The 26,636-nt window shown below is 37.3% G+C and overlaps 1 protein-coding gene across 15 annotated transcripts in view; it reads left to right on the forward strand.

Moving 5' to 3' along the window:
* The window catches only part of CCDC171 (coiled-coil domain containing 171), a 403,894-nt gene that overhangs the window by 104,659 nt on the left and 272,599 nt on the right, over nt 1-26,636 (forward strand). For all 15 annotated transcript variants that reach the window (XR_013387817.1, XR_013387815.1, XR_013387816.1 and 12 more), the window contains 5 exons: nt 4,638-4,740; nt 20,320-20,426; nt 22,167-22,256; nt 23,288-23,488; nt 26,096-26,263. Coding sequence is in view for 12 of the 15 variants with exons in the window: in XM_077912032.1 (XP_077768158.1) it covers nt 4,638-4,740; nt 20,320-20,426; nt 22,167-22,256; nt 23,288-23,488; nt 26,096-26,263 (669 nt within the window). In the remaining 3 variants the exon portion in view is untranslated. The remainder of the gene's footprint in view (nt 1-4,637; nt 4,741-20,319; nt 20,427-22,166; nt 22,257-23,287; nt 23,489-26,095; nt 26,264-26,636) is intronic.

The raw sequence follows: 26,636 nt of genomic DNA on the forward strand, positions 1-26,636 counted from the left end.
ATTTTTGCTTGGCACTTTCTTTCCAACCCAACAGTTTGTTTTCTAAGCAGATAAATTCTGCTTTCATTCTAGAATTTTTTTTACACATCAAAAAGCTATTAAGTTGGCAGTCCAGGTGGCTCAGCATTTAGCGTTGCCTTCAGCCCAGGGCCTGATCTTGGAGACCTGGGATCGAATCCTAATCAGGCTCCCAGCATGGAGCCTGCTTCTCCCTCTTCCTGTGTCTCTGCCTCTTTCTCTGTCTGTCTCTCTCATGAATAAATAAATAAAATCTTAAAAAAAAAGCTTTAAGAGAACTAACAGCTTTAGGAATAAAATTTAAATGTAAGTGCAATCCACATTTCAGAAAAGCCCAAACACTTTTGCTGTATGAATAAAGAATGAAACCTTCATTTATAAAACCAAAACGATTTATTGGGAAGAAAAATTGTCGACTGTAAAATAGTGACACTTTTTCTTGTCAGGCCATGGAAAAAGTGGTTCTGTGTCCCCCAGATCCAATGCAGTGGCAGAAGGGTTCTGCCCAGGAGGAAAGGCATGCTGGCTTTAAGGCACTGCAGCTCTGCTTGAGGAGATTGCCCTTACTTGGACTAGAGAGTGGAGAACTTCACATTCCAGGGCATGGTGGAAAAGAAGATAGATCTTGGTAAAGAGCAATTAAGAGGAACCTGTGCCTCTATGATACAATAAAATAACCCAGCAGCCTGAAGTTTAAAAAAGAGAATGAGAGAGACAGCTAAGAGGAGCCATTATGTGGTCACAGTGGAGTTAGGGGTTGGGAAGGCCATGTGCATCCATCCATTCAGGAGCAGTGAAAGCAGGATATGAGGCCAACCTGAAAGCAGGCCCTAAGCCACATGCAAACACATCAACAGAGTGGAAGCCTCACTGGCACAAGGGACTTAAACACAACCTTACTGACTGAACCTTAAGGTGCTCTGATGAGAGGTGATTCCTAGGAAGCCAGCTTAAATGTAATATCACCATCATCCCTGACAGTCTGTTACACTGTGTGCATGCCCACAGACATGTGCCCTCTTGCCTATTAACATGAAGTGAGGTGTGGTTGAAAGGAGATTGCTGTGATTAACAAAGGACATCCATTTCACCTTTAGGACTCTGAAGTTATTTCAAGAGCTGGGAACAAAACTAAATATTATCATAAAAGATGGACTTATGGCCCTTAGAAAGGAAATTACAAGGGTTTTAAGAGCTATGTGCCAGGAATCATGGATGAAGACCAGATCTGTATTTCTTACAACAAATCCCAGTATAATAGTATGCTAAATAAGTTTTCACATAACTGGATATACATAAGAGGAGATAATATAACCAAATCCTTGCCATATTGCTTATATTAGATTCTAGATTGATCAAAGAACCATAAAAAAAGGTAAAAAAATACTGGAAGAAAAAGAGAATTAAGTGTTTTATAATCTGGGAGTAAAGAACGTCTGACACAAAATCTCGAAGTCCCGGGACACCTGGGTGGCTCAGCGGTTGGGCACCTGCCTTCGGCTCAGGTTATGATCCTGGGATCGGGGATCGAGTCCCACATCAGGCTCCCTGTGGGGAGCCTGCTTCTCCCTCTGCCTGTGGCTCTGCCTCTCTCTCTTAGTCTGTGTCTCTCATGAATAAATAAATAAATCTTTAAAAAAACAAAAACAAAACAAAATCTAGAAGTCCCAAAGCAAATTATTTTATTTTTTAAAGATTTTACTTATTTGACAGAGAGAAAGAGGGCAAGCACAAGCAGGGGGAGCAGCAGAGGGAGAGGGAAAGGTAGGCTCCCCACTAAGGAGGGAGCCCAATGCGGGGCTCAATCCCAGGACCCTGGGATTGTGACTTGAGCCAAAGGCAGACCCTTAGCTGACTGAGCCACCTAGGTGTCCTCCAAAGCAAATGATTGATAAATTTGATCACTTAGAAAATACAATTTTGTTTTTATAAATATAGTTAGAAGGTGAGTGACAAATTGGCAATAATGATTTGCAACATGGATGACAAAGGGATTGTTTCCATAATTTAGAAAAGACTGTTGTAAATCACTAAGGTCAATACAGACAACGTAGTGTAAAAATGGGCATGTGATGTGAAAAGGTGTTCACAGGAAAAGAGGTATAGGTGGCTAGTCAACCTATGAAAATATCCTTAATCTTAGTTAAAATTTTTTAAATTTATTTATTTATTTATTTATTTATTTATTTATTTATTTATTTATTTGAGAGACAGAGAGGCAGAGACACAGGCAGAGGGAGAAGCAGGCTCCATGCAGGCAGCCCGATGTGGGACTCAATCCTGGGACTCCAGGACCACACCCTGGGCCAAAAGCAGGCGCCAAACTGCTGAGCCACCCAGGGATCCCAATCTTAGTTAAAATTAAAGAAATACACATTAGAATATGTTGATAATGGTTACCATTGGGAAGATATTGAGAAATAGGCACTTATACTGTATGTTGTAGTATAAAGTGGTAGGACTCTGGAAACCAGTTTGGTAATGATTGTCTAAAAATAGGTTTACATACCCTTTTACCTATCAAATCTGTTTCTAGCATTTTATTGAGTAGGTATACTTGCATGTTTATGGAAAGATATACAAGTACACATACAAGGATGTTTATTGTACCATTATTACTGATGGCAAAAAAATACTGTAAATTTCAACAGCAGCAGGCTGATTAAATGAATTAGTGGTACATCTTCACAATAGAGTACTATGAATCTAAAAAAAGTGATGTGGAAAGATGCCAAAGACATAATAAGAATGGAAAAGTAAGTTATATAGCACATGTATACTATGATCGTATATATATATTTTTAAGATTTTATTTATTGATTCATGAGAGACAGAGAGATGCAGAGTCATAAGCAGAGGGAGAGGCAGGCTCCTCACAGGGAGCTTGATGTGGGTCTTGATTCTGGGATCTGGATCACAACCTGGGCTGAAGGCAGGTGCTCAAATGCTGAGCCACCCAGGCATCCCAGTTATTTATTTATTTATTTTTAAAGGATTTTATTTACTATGATCCTATTTGAATTCAAAATCATACATATGTACTATGTATTTTATATAAAAACTTTTTAAATTACTGCTTTTGATAATCAATATTGTCTAGGTGCTAGGAATACACTGATAAGGACAAAAACCCCACCATATCTCCACTCCCAGAACTTAAATTATATGAGATGGACACTAATAAATGTAGAATCATAATTGTGATAATTGCTGCAAAGAATGTAATAGAGATAATAGATATTGTTGGGGAGGTGAAGTGGATAGCTTTTCTGAAAAATGTGATAATAGAACGGACATCTAAAGAAAACATTATATGTTTTATATATTTTAAGAATAAAATTTTGGAAAAAAAATAAAATTTTGGAAAAAAAATAAAATTTTGTTTTGTATTATCTATTCTCCCGCTTCTTCTGGATCTATAAGCACTCTTTCACTAGTGCTTCCACTTCATCAGCTTTTAAATACACTTTAATTTCTCATGAACTGAAAAAAAAGAAAACAAAACTCTTCTTCAGCCTCACTCTTCTTTCCGACTACTTCCCTTTATTTCTTCTTCCCTTCTTACCAGGAAAAGGGTGTCTAAACTTCCTGTTTCTGCTGACTTATATCTCACTCAATTAGGACAAAAGAAATTCAAGCTTACTACTTCTTCAGCCTATTCAGTCTGAGATATAACAGATTTCATCAGGATCATGATCTCTAGGCCCCTTGAATGCTTCTTAGTCTCTATTTTGCTTGAATATTCTGTGACATTGGACGTAACTGACAACTCTGTCCTTCAAATGCTCTCAGTTTTCATTGATGCTATCCTTTTCTGTTTTTTCTTCCTCTTTTTTTCAATCTGCTTTGCTGTTTTTTTTTTTTCTTTTCTAAATATTAAGCTCTGGCATTCCTTAAGGACTCATCGTAGGCCCTGTTTTCTTTTTGTCGAAGGCTCTCCAGGCAAGCTTCAGGTAGTATCTGTAGGTGATTCCCAAACCTATTCCTGACTTCTCTTCTGAGCTTTGTATCATCATGTCCAGCTGCCTCCCATATTTTTCCATTTTATTTGTTCTAATCCAATTTAATCTGGTCAATGTAGTCTAACTGAATGCAGCATCGCCAGGGCCTGGCCATTCTATCTTCTAAGTATTTGCCCCTCACCCTCTTTTTCCTTTTCACAGCCAAGACCCTAGCCTATACTACCATTAACTCTTGAGTAGTTCCTTCTACATGGTCATACTGTATTCACTTTTGAACACCATCTGGCAATTTGCCACATGACTGCAACCTTAATCTTTTAAAGTGTTTCCTAATTTCTCTTTGTCTCAGTTTTCTTATCTGTAAAATTGACTTAATAGTTAACCCTTCCCTCTTGGATTGCTGTGAAGATAAAAAGAATTATTATGTATAAAATAGTGCCAGGCACTAAGGCCTCAGGAAATTGTTATCAAGATCTTATACAGAGTTACATTAAACCAAGCACAAGGTATGATTAAGACAGAATAGGTTTATTAATAATGGATTTGAATGGAGTAATTATTAGCTTGTTTATACTTAACAGTGCTGTATATTCACACAAATCTGCAGCTCTTATAATATGTGACCTTATTATGTGTAATTGTTTTCTTAATTAAAAGGCTAAGAAGCACCAGGCCTTTCTAGTAGAGACATGTGAAAATAACGTGAAAGAATTGGAATCGATCTTGGACAGCTTTACTGTGTCGGGCCAGTGGACATCAGGTTAGTTGAAGGTATAAAATGACAGATGCATCTGTCAGTGTTCCAAAGTCACTACATTTTGGGAATTCTGCAGATGCCTCTTACAGTCCCTCATCTCAACATGTTTCGATTTGATGACATGATAAGAGCAGTTCTCACAGCAGTCAGTTGGCCTAGCTGCCTGAGAAAGGGTGACGGAATGTGGTTGTCCTCCCAGAACTTGATTTACAAGTGTTGGGGTCTGTGTGATTGGACAGACAAGGGCTCACTTGCTGTGTTCTGAATCCAACTGAGAAAAAAGTCCTTACAGTATACCTGCAAGGGGAACAGATGTTTCCATCAAACTGAGCCAAATTCTGAGGCAACCTTCAACAACTTAAAGGTCATGCATTCAAAAGGTTATGTAGGACACAGCCTGTAACACAGTGCATATGCTAAGCTGGTTTTCTCCTTCACTTCCTGCTACCATACATACACTCTCCAGAGAAGAATGCTTAGTTAAAATGTTTTGGTTTTAGTATTAGCACGGTTAATAAGATAAAGGACTATAAAAATTGTGTATTAGGTAGGCATATTTTGGGAACTAGCAGAAGCATTAACTGCTTAATGAAGGCTGTCTATGATTTCTACTTCCTTAATTTTTTTGTGCATATGCCATTATATGTATAATGGTAGTTTTGACTTGAATACTTTTACTTTCCTACCTCAGTTTTCTTAAAGATTTTATTTATTTATTCATGAGAGACAGAGAGAGAGAGAGAGAGAGAGAGAGAGAGAGAGAGAGGGAGAGGGAGAGAGGCAGAGACACCGGCAGAGGGAGAAGCAGGCTTCATGCAGGGAGCCCGACATGGGTCTCCATCCCAAGTCTCCAGGATCACACTCCGGGCTGAAGGTGGCGCTAAACCGCTGAGCCACCGGGGCTGCCCCCACCTTAGTTTTCTTTTGCCATACCATCAGCCTTGAATTCTTTAGCTGTTTTCTGACTCAGTTGTAAACGGCATGTAAAATTAAATTCATTACACTTTATTTTTATTTATTTATTTTTTTAAAGATTTATTTATTCATGAGAGACACAGAGAGAGAGAGAGAGAGAGAGAGAGAGAGAGAGAGCGCGAGCGCCAGAGATACAGGCTGAGGGAGAAGCAGGCTCTTCACAGCGAGCCCGATGTGAGACTCAATCCCAGATCCCAGGATCAGGCCCTGAGCCGAAGGCAGGCGCTCAACTGCTAAGCCACCCAGGCATCCCAAATTCATTACACTTTAAAATTGAGCTCCTGGATTCTGTTATTTTAAAGGAATCAAACAGATATTCGGCAAACGGGTTCTTTAGGAACTTGCAAGTTTAGGAAAGTTTGTTGTGCTTGAAACAGCAGAAGGATATATGATCAAGGCCCATTATTACTTTAAAGATACGCAGATTTGTGCTGGTGAACTGTTAGAAATTTAGTGTGTTTTGCTGTTATCTGTTTTTTTGGGGTCTCTTTTAATCTGTCATACTATTTTTGCAGTCATTTCATGAAATTGACTTGTTACTTTTTAAAAAATTTAAACTTTTCCCCAAGGGTTAGTGTTTCATGTTTTGTTACTGTGGAAAAATCAAGGTGTATAAAGTTGCGTAAAAAATATAGATATTGGGATCCCTGGGTGGTGCAGTGGTTTGGCGCGGGCCTTTGGCCCAGGGCGCGATCCTGGAGACCCGGGATCGAATCCCACGTCGGGCTCCCGGTGCATGGAGTCTGCTTCTCCCTCTGCCTATGTCTCTGCCTCTCTCTCTCTCTGTGACTATCATAAAAAAAATATATATATATATATATATATATATATATATATATATATATATATATATAGATATTGGTGTTCAATTATATTTTCTACAGATTTGGAGGATGAATTTTCTTTCATAATGGTTCTATTTTATTATTGAGATGTGTCATTGCTTAATGGTATTAGAAGCTTTAAAAATGGTTAAATTATTATAATATATCTTCAATGTAATTTTAAATATTTCTTCAGAGTTGAATTTGAAAAACTAAAAATAGTGCCATATCTCTTTTGAGTTTTAAAATGAAATAGTTGATAACAAAGTAACTCAAAGCTATTGCTAAGCCTCTAGAAAACTTAAGATTTTTCTTTTTCTTTTCATCTTGTAGTAACCATCGTTTTTAAACTCCTAGTTTTCCATATATTGGCACAGCCTATATATTATGGAGAAAGTTTTTCTGGAAAAGAGACTATATGGTGAATTAGTGATTTTTTTTATTGCTATAGAGTGGTTTTTGTTTCCACATGGTGCTGGTTATTTACTCTTTTACCCACCAAGAGCCACTCTTCAGTGATCTATTTAACGGAAGCCAGGGGCCAGAGTGAAATCAGGTCCTAATAAGCAGGTAAGCGTGTTAGCCAGTATGCCAGCAAGAAGAGATGGCATACTCTGAAGAGTTCATTAGAAGAGAATTTAATCAAGATATGAAAATATAGACAAAATAAGAGAACCAATAAGATAGGATAAGACAGGGGCACTTGTGTGGCTGAGGTCAGGGGGCATGGGGCTCTGTGCTAAGTGGGGAGTCTGCTTGAGATTCTCTCCCTCTGTTACTCCCCCAACTTGTGTGCATGTCGCCTCTCTCTTTCTCAAATAAATAAATCTTAAAAAAAAAAAAAAAAAAAGATAGGGTAAGATGGCTAGAACAAGCCAGAGTGGAAAACCAATACCATGCCTAAGCCTAAAGGGTCCAGGGGAGGGCACATTGTCACTATAGTCACAATGTGGAACATTGTGGAAACTGTGGAAGAGGACCTACCTGACAAGAGCTGTAGCTGCTAAAAAATAAAGTCACTGCCAGGAATGCACTGGAGCAGAGAGAACAGAGGAAATAAATACCCTGACATTCTTTTCTTTCCCTTTTAAAAAAATTTTTCCCTCAACCCTCTTAATCTCCTCTAGGTATACTCACTGTCCAAATCCAACCAGAAGCCAGAGGGCAGAGGAGCCCAGATCATGCAGTCTATAGAGGTCAGCCTTTACAAGGCAGAACATTATTTGTTAAAATAATTTAACAAAACCTGTCACTTCTGGAGATATCTTGATTAAATTCTCTTCTGATGAACTCTTCAGAATGTGCCATCTCTTTTCCTGCTGGCACCCTGGCTGATACACTTACTGCTTAGGACCTGATTTCCCTCTGGCACAGAGCTTCCACAAAACAGCCCTGTAAAACTGTGATGGACTCCCTTTCTGCTTACGCTGGTTTAGGTCAGGGTTTTATTACTTCACTGAGGGATATAAATAGTAAGCCTTATTACTTAGTATTTTATGGAAGAACCTGAGCAATTAAGATTGTCTGCAATGTCAGGCCTGGCTTCACCTACACAAAGATGAACATGTATTTTGTTCCTCGCAAAGTAATGTAAGAACTTGTCCTAGGCTAACTTACCCTGTGTGTGTGGTATAAACATGTATATATCTCACAGTATATGTGTTTTTGAGAAAAAATCTATTTCTAATAGAAACAGTGTTGATATGTGATGATAGGTCAGCCTTAGAATTTTGTTACAAAATTAATTCAGTTACCTCCAGAAGGGTTTTCCAGAGACATCTTCTCTTTTGCAGTATGGCCAGTAAGCAATAGTGCTTTGCTTCCTTTTATTACCTCTTTGTACCTTTCAGTTTGGTATATACTCTGTACCTATCCTTCAATTCAGGAAAAGCAATCTATGTTAGAAATTTAGGGGCAGCCCGGGTGGCTCAGCGGTTTAACGCCGCCTTCAGCCCAGGACCTGATCCTGAAGACCTGGGATGGAGTCCCACTTCAGGTTCCCTGCATGGAGCCTGCTTCTCCCTCTGCATGTGTCTCTGCCTCTCTCTTCTCTCTCTATCTCTGTGTCTCTCATGAGTAAATAAATAAAATCTTAAAAAAAAAAAAAGAAATTTAGATGGTTACAAAACTGTTTTTTGTTTTTACTTGCTTTTAAAAATGGAATGAATGAAAACCATTTTCTTGGATGAATTTTAGTCCAGAGTTGACAGTAGCTGCCAGCTGTTCTGTTACCCTTCCTCCTCAGCTTTTACAGGTCCTCTACATTAAGAAATATTTCTGAAGCAACAGTAATTCATCAGCTTATCTTCACATAGCAAGTGAGGCAAAGTTTCAGTTAGTCCAAGATCTTCAGGAATTTATTAAGAGGATTTAACGTGATTTTCTTACTGGTGATCAGTTCACACCTTGTTTCCTAATGCCACCAACACTGATCCCTCTGGCTAACTGTTCTCTGCCTCTCCCTTGTTCCCCCCTTCAGTCTGCTTTCTCTGCAGCCGCCAGAATGTCCTTTGAAAACCTCTTTCAGAACAAGTCATTCCTTTGCTGTAAATCTTGTTGGGCTCTGCATTTCACTAACCATAGAAGCCAAAGTGCCAGCCATGGCTTGCAAGACCTTGCACACTTTGCCACTGTCTTTTATCACCCCTTTGACTTCCCTAGTACCTCTCGGTTTTGGCCACTCAGGCCTCCTGTCATTTCTTGAGCACACCAAGTGCACCCTTGTCTTGGGGGCCTTTGTGCTGGCCATTCTTTCTATCTGGAAAGTTCTTCACTGCATAGCTCTCTCTCTCTCTCTCTCTCTCTCTCTTTCTCTTTCTCTAGTCTTTTTATTTATTTATAATTTTTAAAAAGGTTTTTATGTTTTAAGGTAATCTCTACCCCTATTGTGGGACTCAAACTCACAAACCTGTGATGAAGAATCACCTGCTGTACCGACTGAGCCAGTCAGGGGCACCTTTCTTTTCTTTTAAAATCTATGCTCAGGTCTCACACTCAATGAAGTTTACCTACTACTTATTCCCTGCTGCTTGTCTCACTATCTCTCTCCTTTCTCTGCTCTGCATTTTTCTTCTCCATAGCACCTATTACTGTCCAACATTTCTTTTCTTTTCTTTTTCTTTTTTTTTTTTGACAGAGAGAGAGAGAGAGAAAGAGAGTGAAAGAGCGAGAGAGTGCACGAGTGTACAAGAAGAGGGAAGGGCAGTGGGAAGGGCAATGGGAGAGGGAGAAGCAGTTGACTCCCTTAGGAAGGAGACCAATGTGGGGCTGGATCCTGGAATTTTGGGATCATGCCCTGAGCTGAAGACAGCCTCTCAACCACTGAGCCACTCAGGCATCCTGAGGGCAAGGATCTTTGTCACTTTTATTTACTAATGTACTTTAAACAGCTAGAACATTCCTTGGCATAAAGCAGTCTTTCAGCAAATGTTTGTTCAGTATTAGTAAATAAAAGCATGAATGAATTAATATCAGGTCCAAAGTCTATTTTGCATTTTAATTTTTGAAGTTTTAAAAGTAGTCATGGAGTCTCTTTCCAAATTATAGCAGCCTTTTGGGTAACAATCTATACAGAGTCACCAGGAAGATTGATCTTAAGTGCAAAAGATGTATAATTTTACATGGGCCATAGAAATGCCACCTTGATTGCCTACTATTATTAGGTAAGATAGTCTCAACTTGCTTGAACAGGGACATTTATTTCCTGTGTTCTACTTTTTTTTTTTTTAAGATTTTATTTATTTATTCATGAGAAAGAGAGAGAGAGAGAGAGAGAGGCAGAGACACAGGCAGAGGGAGAAGCAGTCTCCATGCAGGGAGCCTGACATAGGACTTGATTTTGGGTCTCCAGGATCACACCCTGGGCCGAAGGTGGTGCTAAACCGCTGAGTCAGGGGATCCCTGGGTGGCTCAGTAGTTTAATGCCTGCCTTCGGCCCAGGGTGTGATCCTGGAGTCCCGGGATTGAGTCCTACTTCAGGCTCCCTGCATGGAACCTGCTTCTCCCTCTGCCTGTGTCTCTGCCTCTCTCTCTCATAAATAAATAAATAAATAAATAAATAAATAAATAAATAAATAAATAAATAAATAAATAAATAAAATCTTTAAACCACTAAGCCACCTGGGCTGCCCCTTGTTTCTACTTTCTACTGAAACTGAAGCACTACAGCTGTTCATATCTCATTTTTTTTTTTTTCTGGTGGAAATTCCTACAGTAGGATGTATATGGGGAGAAATCCTTTCCTACTTTGAACCCATGTAGTCTTTCTGCCTCAAGTTTTCTTCTAATACAATTTCACCTCTGCCCAAGGATGTTAGCACACATACAGAATGTAACTCTTCCTTCGTTAGGTTTCATGAAAGAAAGTTTTTCTTGTGGCTCAGTCTTGGATCCTCCTTGGGGTGGTTGATTTTCGTGTTGACTGAGAGCCCTCTGACCTTCTTCAACCTTTCCTTCCTTGAGGAAATCATTTGTAATACTCTAGAGATATTCTTTTTCTTTCTACTGGAGAGGATCCTGGGAAATAAGAGCAAAGCATTTGATGCCTTTAGGTGTACATTTATCTCTGAGGAATTGGGCAGTCTCAGGGACTAGGATAATCAGGACAACAAATTGGACTTTCTCTCTCCTCTCTCCTCCTTTATTTCTTTAATAAAAGTCTGTTGTCTAGTATCTTCTTGAGAATTTTAATTGTTCTTGTGAACTGGCGATTCATGTGTCACTGAGAAGCTGAGGATGCTTCTAAGAGTGGCACACAGGTATCCTTTGGTGTCATTTGCCAAATTCTTCTCACTTACTTCTCTTACCTCTCAAACCACTGAGGTTTACAAACCAAAATTGGCCTACTTCGTCATGCTCATTGTAAAATCCAAGGGAGTGACTTCAGTAAGAGTGCTCAACATCCTCTAATGGATCATTAATTAATTACACAATTATGAAGGCTAAGAATTCCAACATCTGCAGTTAGCGAGCTGGAGACCCAGGAGGATTGATAGATACTTACATTTGAGTTGGAAGTGCTGAGGACCAGGAGAGGCTGGTGTAAGTTCCTGTCTGAGTAAAAAGGCAGGAGAAGACCAGTGTCTCAACTTGGAAGACAGTCAGTAGAGAGAAAGAATTCCTTCTTATTTGGCCTTTTATTCTATTCAGATCTTCAGTGGATTGGATGAGGCCCATCTACTCTGGGGAGGGTAATCTGCTTTCCCAGTCTACTGATTCAAATGTCAGTCTCATCTGGAAACATCCTCTCAGACACAACCAGAAAAAAATGTGTAACTGAATATCTGTGTGCCAGTCAAATTTATGCATAAAACTAACCATCGTATCCCTTATCCCCCTTACTCTTAGCCTGTGATAACCACCATTCTACCTTCTGTGTATGAATTTGACTGCTTTAGATACCTCATATAGTGGAATCATATAGTATTAGTCTTTTTGTGATTGCCTCAAGTTTCATCCATGTGATATATAGCATGTCACAGTAATCCTTCGTTTTTGAGGCTGAACAATATTTACGTTTTGCTTGTCTGTTGATGGACCTTTGGATCATTTCTGCCTTTTGGCTATTTTTTATTATTATTTTTATTATTTTTTGCCTTTTGGCTATTATGAACAGTCCTCCTATAAACATGGAAATATCTCTTCAAGACTTTTCTTTCAATTCTTTTAGACATATGCCCAGAAGTGAAGTTACTGGTCTATTAACTTTTTTTTTTTTAAAGATTTTATATTTAAATAATCTCTATACCCAGCATAGAGATGGGTATACCCAACTTAATCTTCTTTAAGATCTTATTTTTAAACCTTAATCTTTTTTAAGATTTTATTTTTAAATAATCTCTATACCCAACATAGAGATGGGGGCTTAAACTCATAACCCCAATATCAAGAGTCATGTGCTCTGACTGAAGTACCCCTGGTCTATGAACTTTTATCACAGGAATTATTGTACTAATACATGTCTTGTGGGATGTCCTGTATTCTAGACATGCTCTAGACATACTGCAATTTTCACTTGATAATCAAGGCCAGTTGTCCTGTACAGCAAGAGCCTTCTTTGCTCTTTGATTTCCTGGTTTGAGCAGCCCAGAATCGACTAGGTGATATTCTCTGATTCCATTTTAATAGAACTTTGCTGTATCTTACGATGGAAGCATTTCTCCCTTGAGAATCAAGACTTAGGCCAATAGAAACTATAGTTTCTGGGATGGGAAACATCACTAGTGGATCATTAGGTATAATAATGAGATGAGCCACTTCCATTTCCACCATTTGATTCTAGGACTGTGAATCCTGCCTATGGGAGAAACATACCACATATTGATTGCTGACTCACAGTGTATATCCTGGATGGTATTATCTTTGTCCCACAAAATGTTGCCATCTAGCCAGTGCAATGAATCTTCAGAAGGTCATTCAATTATTCTGTATTCCAGCTACTTCAGAGTGGTGGGAAACATAGTAAGACCAGTGAATTCTATGAAAATGAGTCAATTTCCATATTTTATTTGCCATAGATTAAGTTCCCTGGTTAGAAGCAATGCTATGTGGAATATATAATTGTGAATAAGGTGTCTTGTAAGTGATGGTGATTTCAGCAGAAATATTATGGTTAGGGAAGGAAAACCTTACCCAGAGTTGGTCTACCTTAGTTAAGAATGAAGCATTGCTCCTTCCATGATGGAAGTGACTTAGTATAATCAATTTGCCACCAGGTAGCTGGCTAATACCTAGAGATGGTGTCATATTATGGGTTCAATGTTTTTGCTGTTGATAGGTTTTGCATATGACAGGGGTTATGATCCTATCAGTCTTGGAGAATGGAAGTCCATGTATTACCTTGCTGAGCCCATGTATTGCCTCCATCCTTGCTACCATGACCCCTTTGTTGTAAAGAAAACAAAGGTGATAAAGATAAAGGTGGTTGGGAAGAGATGCTAGCTAATAGCCACAGAATGTCTCATCTTGTCCTCCTGATTATTAAGATCCTTTTTGACTATTGGTCTGGGCATAGTGCCCATTTGGAAAGGTCTGTGCAGATATTCTTGTCCATATCACCTTGTTACCAATTTTCCAATTGTGTTCTTTTTGAGACCCTGACCATTTTAGTTAAATTGTTACCTCCTACCCACACATTGATATAAATTTGTACTTTTGGTCATTCCTCATTCCAGGTGAAATGACAGGCAGATCTATTACTTGTTCTGACTACTAGGAGGATTTCACTTCATCACTGTCCTTCAGGGCCACCCTTGAGTGGGGTTGTAGTGCTGGAACTATCTACTTCTAATTAGTGTCAGCATATACAGAACCATCTATACTAACCCATTTTTCCCCCCATTAGTCAACAGGTCTTAAGAAACCTTCTATGGATTCAGGTTGTAGATTAAGAGGGAAAACAGTGTAACAGGCAGAGGGCCTATTAGAATCTGGACTATTCGTTCATGCAACTTAATTGTGCCTTCAGGATTTGCTTGGATCCAGTTTTGTATAGACCATTTTTATTTGGTGATAGAGTGCTCTTGGGCATGCCCAAATTTATGGGTTGGTGGATCAGACAATAATGATTTTATGACGGGCAATTCAAGTTGCATGGTAAGTTGGTGGCCATGAATGTATTATCTGCTGAAGACTAGTAGCAAGTGTAAAGCTTGGCTCTCAAGAGGAGAATAGTTATTTGTAGAGGATGACTTGCTTTGTTCCAGTATCCGAAACATTTATGATTCTATAAAGACCTGCCAAATTTGACCTGCCTGAACTTGAGCAGTCAGAATGCTGTCATCAACTTGGAAGAGAGCTAAGTAGAACATGTGATGTCTTTTGGAATGAAAACTTGGTCAAGATTTCTGTAGACTAGATTATGCTGGAGTTGTTACAGCTCTGAGGTAAAGCTGTGAAGGTATATTGCTGGCCCTTACAGCTGAAAGCAACTGTTTTGGTAGTTTTTACTAAAAGGATGGAGGAAATAGCTTTATTCCAATTGCTGGGAAATGTATTGACCTGCTTCAACAATGAAACTACATCTTTAACTGCAGCTGCAGTTGGAATCACATGTACTTGTGCTTACAGTAATTCACTGTCATTCCCTGAGATTCACCTGTATCCTGTACAAGCCAGATAGATAAGCTGAATATTGATAGGTTTGGAATCACCATCCCTGTATCTTTTAAGTTTTTAACAGTGGTACTGATCTCTGCAATCTCTCCAGGAAGATGACATTACTTTTGACTTGCTATTTTGGTAGGTAAAAGTTCTACTGACTTCCACTTTTTTCTATTTGGTTTTCCTCTGTAAATCCTCCATTCCATATTGGTCAGGTAACCAATATGGAAATGGTGCCAGTTTCTGCATTTGTCTTTTCTTAGCTCTACACTCCAGACCAGGGAAATAAGATGGGTTCATGTACCTACTGGGCCCAAACTCAGTCAATCTCCTGACCTCTGCAAGCTAGTGAACCACAATAGCATGTGAGTTTTCTAGGAGTTAGTGTTAGTTCAGATCCAGTGTCCAGTTAGCCCAGTGATTAACCCCTAGTGCATAGTCACCTTGGTAAGTGGTTGTATGTTTCTTTGAGGAAGGTGAAGAGGAAGGTTTACAAGATGGTCTTCTGGCAGTATAGTAGGGACTCCTCCTCTTTATCAAGAGATACTAGACCTGTGAACTAGCCCAAGTCTGATAATTGATTGAGAGCTAAGACTCTTTGCTGTGTTGATTTAAGTCCTACCTCTGGTAATTAAACCTAGAGCTTTTCTACTTATACAAATCAGATAATTTTTAGGTAGAATATCTATCTATTTTAGTCCTATGAACACCATGATCAGTTAGTCAACACCAGCAATCTCTGTGGGTAAAACCATTTTGTTTACTGCTTTGATTCCATTATGAAAACCATGGCCATTTTGTTTCTGGAAGTTAAGTCACCCAGTTTCCATTGTCTTCATTGACTTCAGGGAACCTAGCTTGATAGCTGTTATCCACGGCCTTTCTACCACACAGAATGTATCAAGCTACACAGAGCTAGCTCATCAAGGTTGCTGGGGCTCCCCTCACCAATACATTTCTCAACATTGGTAAAGAAAGTGTTTTTTTGGCTTTTCCAAAATTGGAGACATAGTTAGGGTGAGCAAGGTTCACGTAATAAATACTCTCCATGTGTTAGAAAAGTTAGAAGGCATTTTCCTTAAAAACTCCTGAATGGGTATCTGTATTTACAAGATAAGGAGATGTTTGTTTATGATCTCAGTAAGTAAAACAAATTAATGTACAGAATGTAGTCTCAGTTTGAAAAGCATAATTGCCAACAAAATGTTTATATTTAATGCTTTTGGGTGAAAAAGGAGTTTTCTTGGTCACCAGTGCATTAAATGTTTAGATTTTCTTAGGTGAAGATAAAACCCCTTTGAATGTTATCTTCTTTGTTTTACTATGCAATTAAAAATTCACATTAAACAACAGGTTTTTTTTTTTTCCTGTTCTGAGGTTGAACATGACTCATGTTCTATATGTACGTATACATACATATATACGCCCACACATATATATGCATATGGGTTCTTAAAAAACTCAGTCTTTTATTTTCTGTTGTCATCATTATCTCTTAATAATTATCCCCTTTTGGTGTCTTGCAGGAGACTGAAGTGGGTAAGAATATTTGAGAAACTTGAAGAGATAGACTTTATTCATTACAATTTACTGTTTCTGCTGTGGAACTATAGGTTACTGAGGTAGTAACACCAGCTTGAGAAACAGTGGTTTATTTGGTAAACCATATAAAAATATTTTATTTGGGCCATATAAAAATATTTAGTTTTTGAGCTTGTTTAAAAGAAAATATTTAAATAAAGGGCTTGGACCATGTCTTTTGTCCCCCTTTCTGCTGTGGGCTACTCATTCAAAAAAAAAAAAAAAAAGACTTGCCTTTAAGAAATCATTTTAGTTAAGTGTATATCTAAGAAACATAGAAATTGGGTGCTTTATATTAGGCTAGTAGTTTCTAATCTACCATGAGACCATGAAAGATATGCCCTTAACAAGAGATTGATTAGTCCCAAACAGGATGTAATATGCATTCTTCCCTAAAAACCTTCTGTGGTCAGAAGCACTGCCAGCTGAGGTTGGCCTTTTTAGTCAGATAATTATACCACAACCTTAGTAGAATTGTTAATCAGAATCAGATTCAGGTAATTTGCTTTAAATCACGAAAGATAATCATGCTTAAATTGTCTGAAAAATAAAATCATGTAATACATACCAGAAAAGAAGAATATCACTATGAATAATAAAATATTTCCTGATTATGATATGAATATACACACCTATATTTTTATATTTAATATAAGTGTTACGATGTCTGGTAGTAATACGAAATAAAATGTGAAAATTCTCCGGGCACCTGGGTGGCTCAGTCAGTTGAGCGTCTGCCTTCGCCTCAGGTCATGATCTTGAGGGTCCTGGGATGAAGCCCCACATCGGGCTCCCTGCTCAGTGGGGAGCCTGCTTCTCCCTCTCCCCACTCCCCACTCTTGCTTGCTTTTTCTCTCAAATAAATAAATAAAATCTTTTTAAAAATGTGAAAATTCTCAAAAACAAAAACGAAAAAAGATTTGTCAAGGTAGACCTTGAAATGTACTATTGTTAAAGGTGAGTGAGAGAGATTGAAACAGCTAGTGGTGATATGAAAGTATAGGCTGGCATCCAAGTACTGAGACATATATGTATAGAGAAAGTTGGAAGGTTTTGAGTTGGTATTTGTTTGTTTTTGTTTTTTTTTTTAAAGATTTTATTTATTTATTCATGAAAGACCAGAGAGAGAGAGAGGCAGAGACACAGACAGAGGGAGAAGCAGGCTCCATGCAGGGAGCCCGACGCGGGACTCAATCCCAGGTCTCCAGGATCTGGCCCTGTGCTGAAGGTGGCGCTAAACCGCCGAGCCACCCGGGCTGCCCTTGAATTGATATTTGAAGTGTAAAGTGTTCTAACACATTCTATTCTTCATTTGGACTTTGACCTTTGAAAAGCCACATACGACCACTTTTCAAGTTATTTTATTACTCTTCATCTATCAATTTTTAGAGCTTTCTTTGATATCTTTAGTAGTTTATTGTTTCTTGTAATATTTAGTGGTTAGAATATTATTAGGCTAACTCAAATTATCAATAAGGTCTTGAGTCCTAGTGACCTTCTCTTTTTAAGCATTTTGCCATGTAAATACAGGACTAGAAGCAATTTCTTTTTATAATGGCTGTGGATAAGACTTAAAGCATACTTTGTATTTCAACTGAATTTTATTTTATAAACATTTTCAAGCAAAGAGACTTTATTTTATGTAGAATATAAGAATATATATGGGTCAGTAAGGACAGGGCATTTTGTCCCCCTACCTCTCAACACTCATATTAAAATGGTTTTATTCTTCTGAATTTCTTTTTTTTTTTTAAAGATTTTATTTATTTATTCATAGAGACGCAGCTAGAGAGAGAGGCAGAGACACAGGCAGAGGGAGAAGCAGGCACCACGCAGGGAGCCTGATGTGGGACTCAATCCCCGGTCTCCAGGATCACACCCTGGGCTGCAGGCGGCGCTAAACTGCGCCACCGGGGCTGCCCCTATTCTGAATTTCTAAGAGGAAGTTTTCTCCCTTATTGTAAAAGCTAGCAGATTTCCCGAGTGTCCTTGGCTGATTTATTCATGGCCTACTTGTGTAGTAGCAAAAGAAAAGAATTATACATTACATTTTTTTATATTGTGCAAGAGCAATTTCTAAAAAATGTATTTGGTAATACCTTTAATAAAATTTTTAATGACTTGTCTTTCTAACTCATAATAATTACAAAGAGTACTATCTCCTCCGTTATCATGGCTCAGAGCAATGTTTTTTTTTTTTTATACATTTATTTTTTATTGGTGTTCAATTTGCCAACATATAGAATAACACCCAGTGCTCATCCCATCTAGTGTGTGTGTGTGTGTGTGTGTGTTTTAAAGATTTTATTTATTTATTCATGAGAGACACAGAGAGAGAGAGAGAGGCAGAGACACAGGCAGAGGGAGAAGCAGGCTCCATGCAGGGAGCCCGATGCGGGACTCGATCCTGGGTCTCCAGGATCACGCCCTGGGCTGAAGGCAGCGCTAAACCGTTGAGCCACCCAGGCTGCCCCTACTTCTGGTTTTTAAGTTAAATATTCTTTTTTCTGTTTAAGAAAAATCTAAGGTGTACTTATACTTCAGATAGTGTTTAAATTAAATCCGGATGAATGTAATAAATTTATTAGTAACATTTGTCTAAATATCACCAGTACTCTGAGATAAAGTTAGTCTACCATTAACCCAAATTTTTCCTTCCTCCCCTCTGACTTCCTTTCTTTATTCTGCTTTCTTTTATTATTGCCTTCTTTTCCATCCTCTGAAAGTTCTAGCAGTTGAATACATGAAGAATGGATAAATAATCTCAAGTAATTATTTGTTTACTATCTTTTCTCCTGTTTTTTTTTTTTTTTTTTTAAGATTTTATTATTTTAGAGAAAGAGAGAAGGAGAGCATGTGCACATGGTAAGGGGGTAGGAGCAGAGGGAGAGGGACAAGCAGACTTCATGCTGAGTGCAGAGCCTGATGTGAGGCTCGTTCCCAGGACCCAAAGATCATGACCTGAGCCAAAATCAAGAGTTGGACACCCAACTGACTGAGCTACCCAGGTTCCCCCCTTTACTTTTTCTTTTAGCCTGTTAGTTCCCTGAGGACAGAGAGTACACCATCTTATTCACCTTTGTGTACCTAATGGCTTGGATTAGTACATAGTAGGAGTTCAGTAAAGTATATGAATGAGTGAGTCAATGAATAACAAAACATATATAATGAAAAAAACCATATTATGAATGCTTATTGAAATCATCCTTGTTAAAAATATGTTTCTTGTCTATTGAAATAGATTGTAAACTATGCTGGGGTGAAATTATAATAGGAAAAGAGAAATATTTTTAATAGAATATTTTAACATTTGCTACTTGTTTTTTAACAGTAAAAGAGAAGTACAGTGAACCATCAATTTAAAGTGGTTTTTAAAACTAGACTTTTGATTATTTTGGATTGATCTTTTGAACTATATTTGACCATGTGACCTTGATTAGCTCAACTAACTTATGGCCCAACTAAATTAAAATAGTTTGAGGGCATAATATGGAAATACTCATATTTTTATAGTAAGTATCAGTTTTAAGGATTTTAATTGAAACATGATGTCGGCCTATGTAGATAATAGCATTTTTATTATTTATTTCAAATTGTAACTTGAGAATTTTAAGGAGTGAAAGTATTTCCAAGCATAACAGAAAATTATGTGCTTTTGGGTTCAGAAATTATTTTTTAAGCAAAATAGGCCTGACTGATCAGAAACACAAGGACCAAAGTTAAGTGTATGTAATTTCCCAAAACAGTGTTAGTAGATAGTCTGTTCATTTAATTGTTGGATAACAGGTGTGTACAAATACTTCAGTTATTTAGGAGATAGGGAAAAAAAAGAGCTCACTGCTAACTATATAGTATGGGTCTTGGTAAGTTATGGAGTAGCCATAAATTTGAACTTGATACATTATGAACTTAATTTGATCACTTGTTTAGAGAGGCTGTTCATACTTGGCTATACAGCAGTATACTTTGGAGAATAAGACTCTACTCAATGTTTCATAATATCTTTTCAGCTCTATCTAATTGTAATATCTCTGTTACTGTTTGCTTAGCTTTTGTCTCTTTGTGACTTTGGGATATATTTTCATCTTACATTTTTCTCTAGGCATCCACAAGGACAAAGATAAACCTCCTAGCTTCTCTGTTGTCCTTGAGACTTTGAGGCGTACCTTGACAGATTACCAGAACAAGCTGGAAGATGCATCTAATGAGGTAACACTTGCACTGTTTGGCTCCACACTTATAGCCTTCGGCCTGCAGCAGTACGTTTCCTTGCTTGTTACAAAGGTCAGAAAGATTGGGAATGTTGAATTGACAGCTTCACAGATACAAAATGAATAAATTGTCTGTCACTGTTCTTTCTTTAAGTGTGGCCTAAAGTCCTGTCTCACTTAGGTTTTTGTAACGCTAAAGTCATACTATTATTTTCAAAGTTACAAAGACTCTCTTGGTCTTCAAAATTTATCTATTTTAATTTAATAAAAACTGTATAAGACATCTAAGTTAATATGTATTATATTTAAATGCTAATGTATTTTTATGAAATTAGGAAGAGGTAGTGCAAATTTAGGTTTTGTTACTACTTTAGGTTAAAATTTCTACAAATTATGGAAGTCTTCCCAAAACAAAGAGGTTAGTTTTCATTCTCTAAAGGACTGTTGTTAGAAGTTTTCAAAAACAAATATCTCTTTGATGTAGCCTGGTAGTTTTGAGTTTGCTGATTAAAAAGACTCATGCTTCTATTTTTCATCTCCTTTGTATTATTTAATGTGTGGGTTGATTATTTCCTTGGGTATTAAAATGTTTTATGAATTTATGCTTTAAAAATTGAAGAGTTTGATTAGTTGCATCTTGTCAAACCAGAGTATGAAATAATTACATTAAATACAATTAGTTAGCAAAGCAACAAATAGATTGTTTAAACCAAAGACAAGCCACATAGCATGGAATTTAGTGTTTATCCTCTTGTTTGTTTCTTTCAAATAATACAAGGCCATGAAATCATTATATTTCACATTTCAGGAGAGGTTTATTATACTTTACCAAGGTCAACAAAGAAGGAAAAGTGAGTCTTCTGAAGGCTCTCTGTAAATTGTTCTAAAGGCAAAAAGAACGTGACCACTGAAATAATTAAATTTCTATAAAGAACGAATATTGCTAAGTCTTTCCTAGTGAGACGAGGCAACCTGTATTGTGAGTAGTTTATGAAACTCTTCTGAGGCCTAGGTCTGGAAGCTGCAGGGTAACTAGGAACATATTACCCACAGCGAATTGTTATTTGGGAGGATGAATGTCACATGATCCTTAGCACAGTTGAAAAGTCGACTCAGCAGGCTTTGGCTTAGTAATGTGCTTTGTTGTGAATCAGTGCCAGAGACAGCAGTGGGGAGACCAAGGGGGTGGCTGCAAAGAAAGCAAAAAGAGCAGTCTGACAGAAAGAAGAATGAACTGTCAAAGAAAATAAATCACAAGCGGAGCAGGACCAACTGATGACCTGCCACAAGCCTTCCCAGTAGGACTGCATGTGACCGACCCTGAAGTTGTCATATGGAGTGAGAGACCAGTGAATACCCTCATGATGTAGAGAAAGAACAGTCTTCTGCTCTGTGCTTTTTCTCTTTCCTTATAGATGCCCCGGCTTTTGGCATTTTGGTCCAGTAGGATTTTAAGAATAAAGTTGTATTTGTTTACAGTAAGAATGAAATCCTTTATCCAGCCATCTAGTAGAAACACAGTAACATTGCTGACATTTTAAGCTCAAATGCTTTTTCTTTTTAGCTATGTGAATTCGTGACAGAAATGACTTAGTTAACCAAAAGAGATAATTTTTTAGGACTCTTAATCACTATTGGATAATTGGCTTTTAAGTAATTGCATAAAAAACATTTAAAGATTAGCTTTTGAGTTACCCTCAAAACATAAAAAAAATTAATTTACGTTTTCTTTCATCAGCTAAACAGCGTGAATGATGCTAAGGACAAGGCATCAAACGAACTTGATTCTACCAAACAGAAGATAGAATCTCACACTAAAAATATAAAGGTATTATGACTTGGAATAACTTTTTCCTATTGTATTAAGAAACAAATATGATTATCTAGGGAATACTTTAAAGTAGAGATATATGAAAATGTGTCTTCGTATTTTTTTAAGTACATTTGGATACAATTTTGATTATTATTTTTTATTGATTGAAGTAACAAGAATGTATTTTTCATTAAAAAAATCTTGGTTGGAAATTATTTTGGTTAAAGGAAAGATGTATTTCCCAGATTTAGTTATAATACTGTAGATTCAAAAAATGATTTAAGATTTAATGCCCAGCCTCAGATACATATTTGACATAATTTACATAAGCACATCAGTATTTGGAGTCGGTTTTCTTCATTTTAGGGTGGAGCAATTGTTTTTAGAGCATCATGCCTAGTAATGGGCTGAGACTGCACCTGGCTAAGGTCCAAGACAAGAGTTTATTTTATATTTTGCCCTGGTTTTGTGTACTACATCTTTGCAAGATTATACTGAGGCGAGTCTCAGAGTTGGAAATTTTTGTGTTGGTTCGTGTTGAGCTTGTCATGGACAGACTTCAGTAGAATTTGTTAATAAGGTTGGAGAATAAAGAGTTTGGAATTTTATGTCACACACTTGAGATTTCTATCAGTATTTGGATGTCATTGGGGAGTAAATGTTCTTATATTAAATGTAAAAGATTTCATTTAAAAATGTCATTTACATGTTATGAAAATTTTTTGAGTTACCAAGCTATCTTTTTAAAATAATGAATTAAAAGGAAAACTCCTTTTCAAAGAGCTTTTTGGAATTTAGCTATCTTATGAACATTTTATGATTCAGTGTTAAAACCTAATGGTTTTTTCTAACTTTTGAGTGAAAATAGTACACTTAGAAAACACATTCAATAAAATACCGTAATGTTGAACACTATAGTCAAATGCTTGCCCTTTGATTCTTCTATAGTAAAGCTTTGGGAGGTCTTCACTCTATATTTTGTGTTTGCATCCTTGACCCCTTTACTGGCTGGCCTTCATGCAAATCTTGTTTTGTATCTCTGGCAGGACCTTCAGGATAAACTGGCTGATGTCAGTAAAGAGTTAAGTCATTTACGCACTAAATGTGCAGACAGAGAGGCTCTTGTAAGCACTTTGAAAGTGGAACTACAAAATGTGCTGCACTGCTGGGAGAAGGAAAAGACTCGAGCAGCCCAGTCGGAGAGTGAACTGCAGAAGCTTGCCCAGGCTTTCCATAAGGATACCGAGGTATTACTGGAGATGCAATGCCCAGCAGGAAGGGACTTCACTAATCTCAGTTTTCTAAATATACATACATCAAGTGGCTGTTTTTACTCTGGTTTGGTTTAATTCAAAAAATTGTCCTGAACTGACTCTTTTGAAATATTCACACCAGGCACAGAATTGGTCACTCCGTTACATTCATGTTATCCTATTCTGGAGAGAAGTAATGAAGTTTAACCCCTCTCTCGAACATCATGTCCCAAGCACTTAGGTTCCTAACAGTCCTTTCAAATTTTGCCTATTTGCCAGTGACAAAATTATTTTTTTTTATTTCAGTAGTTGAGTAGCTTAGTATTTAGTAGTTTAGTATTTGGTTTTTACGGTTTTTATAATCAGGAGGAACTAGACTTGGCTCACGGTACTTCTGTTTACAGACTGTAATTATGGACAAGCCACATAGCTTAGTCTCCCCACATCTCAGTTTCCTTATTTGCAAAACAGGAATAATATCAGCTTTAATGGACAGTCTCCTTACTCTTATAACTGTAGGGTATTAACCAACATTTAGGAAGAGACAAGCCCCACAATATTGAAACTTGATTTAGATGCTCTTGAGAGTTGCCTATTCATTTTTATTTATTAGTGAGTTCTTAAAATATTATTATTATTTTCTTAAAATATTATGATGAAACTTTTATATTCCGTATGAGCCTATATGAATGGAATTGTTATAGTATATATTCTCTTGCCTGTGGGATATAGAGCTAGTTTAGCTAGTGTGGAACTGGTTTATCTGAGTTGTCCTGCATATTGAGTTCATTACTCCAACAAATATGAACATGAATGCCAAGAGAGTAAAAAGGAAACATTCTTTCCACTCTTCTTACAGTCTGGGATTTAAATTGTGTCCACATGAAGGGGCTGGAATTGTTCTACACATCAGATAATGATTAAAGTGAAGGAAACTAGAAGCCTGCCTGTATTGTAAAGTCAGCATGTCTACAGCATTGTGGTTGGGTTCAACATGTGTGAATTGATTTTGGATCTTGAGATTCTCTTTTCATGCCAAATGGATGATTATCATGCATGGTTTATCACAGCCCAAGCAAAAAGGACATAATGGCGACACAATGAATTATCCTTAGGATGAACTTGATCATTTGGCAAAATGTAGAGGGTGAAGACTTTTAGTGCCTGAATATTACATTTAGTTAGTTATATTTAATAAGATTTTTGAACATCTCAACCCATTGAAAATGCAAAAGACATCCTTAATTGCTTAAAAAAGAAAAAGGCATAACATATTTATGAAGATTCTTCTGATACCCTCATTCAAGTTTGTGGTTATAACTGCATATTACAATTTTTTGGTTTTAACATGTTATATTTGGAAAACAGGTGGCATACAGAGAGAACTAGAGATACACATTTTGATGTATATATAGATGAAAAATAATATTTATGAAAAATTTCCCCACAATTTATAATTACACAACCTTTACAAATGCTGTATACAGTTTGTCTTATGTAGAAGATTAGCATTTCTATTTTTTCCCCTCTCAAATTTTCTCCTTTTAAGAGTTTTCTTGCTGATCTATTAAAAAAAACTTAAAGGAACTTATTTTATCTAGATAAAATATCCTTTCGCAGCTTTACACTGACCTCATCTTGAGTTCCACTCTTTGGCATTTTATAGATGAAACACCTTATAAAGAGAGCCATTTGGCACTTTAGTAAATAAACTGTGTGCTCAAGATGGGATCAGCTCTTTACTGAATTCTATGACAGAATGTTTCTGGATTGTTAAACAGTGGATGGTTTAGTTACCACAATGACAATATACTTTTAAAGAACTTTTTATTGCATATTTCTAATTGGACAGTTTCTAAAATATGTCTTAGGTGGCTGTGTCCATTTCTTTTGGCTGTTATTTTGTAATATTTAAACACCTATAAATGCCCAATGTGCCAAATACTATATGAACTTTCAGGGAAAACAAATGAGCCCCTCTTCCATATCTTTCATATCACTGTCTGCTTTGCCTAAGGGGCTAGGGATAGATTTCCTATAAGTGGTAAGCAAACTGGAATCTCTGGAGGAGGAAGAAAGCTGAGTAATTGTGTACATGTAAAGCACAGATATTGGTGTAACTTTGTCTTTAATGGGGTTGAATAACACTCTTCTCTCTGTATTGGTTTTCTGACTTAAATAACATCTGTTTTGGTGAATATAAATGTGAAATTATAGAATTACTACTGTACTGGCACCTAGTCAAAAGGGCTTAGAAACAATTAGTCCAGATACATCATGTCAGAGCTGATGAGAAGGGTGATGCCTGAGCAGGCACTTAGGTCACATCCTCAGCAGTAGCAGAGCTGGGGTCAGAACCCTGGTCTTCTAGCTTCTAGACTACAAATTTTGGTTTTGAATACCAAGTTTAAGCAATTCCAAGTTTTTGCTTGATGCTTAGTTTTGAATGTAAAAAAAAGTCACCCAAAATGACAGTATTTCAAGACTTGGGTATTTTAATTCCTTTCCAAGTTTTTGAAACAAATTCTTCCTCACGCGTAGCATGTGTTTTACTTCTTACAGTGTTGATATACTGAAATTAATTTCTTTTTTTCCTAACAGGAGAAGCTAACCTTTCTTCATACCTTGTATCAGCACTTGATAGCAGGCTGTGTGCTCATGAAACAACCAGAAGGCATGCTGGATAAATTCTCTTGGACTGAGCTTTGTACCGTCCTGCAGGAGAATGTTGATGCCCTGATCGCAGACCTCACCAGGGCTAATGAGAAGGTAACTGTCCTCAGGCACCAGATACCTCTATTAGATTCAGTGACATTTGTCCACATCACAGTATCATTAAGAGGGGCTGACACTCATCTTATTTCAAAAAGAATTTGTATGTTAATAATTCAATACCATTAATTATGGCTTGTCTACAGCTCAGTTTGATGCCATTGCTGTAGGCACATAAATGTGACTGAAGTGTGTGTGAAGTCTCTGAGCTCCACACTCTGTGCAGGACATGCTAATACCGCTAGCCAGTATTAGCCACAGGGACCTAATTAAAAGAAAATAAATTAATCTTACTGATGAAGCAATTCAAAGAACTTAGTCATTTACATGAATAAACCAACTCTTTATGTTAGCATAAAACAGAAACAAG

The sequence above is a fragment of the Canis aureus genome, chromosome 10, assembly GCF_053574225.1.
Source record: "Canis aureus isolate CA01 chromosome 10, VMU_Caureus_v.1.0, whole genome shotgun sequence".
Taxonomy (NCBI): domain Eukaryota; kingdom Metazoa; phylum Chordata; class Mammalia; order Carnivora; family Canidae; genus Canis; species Canis aureus.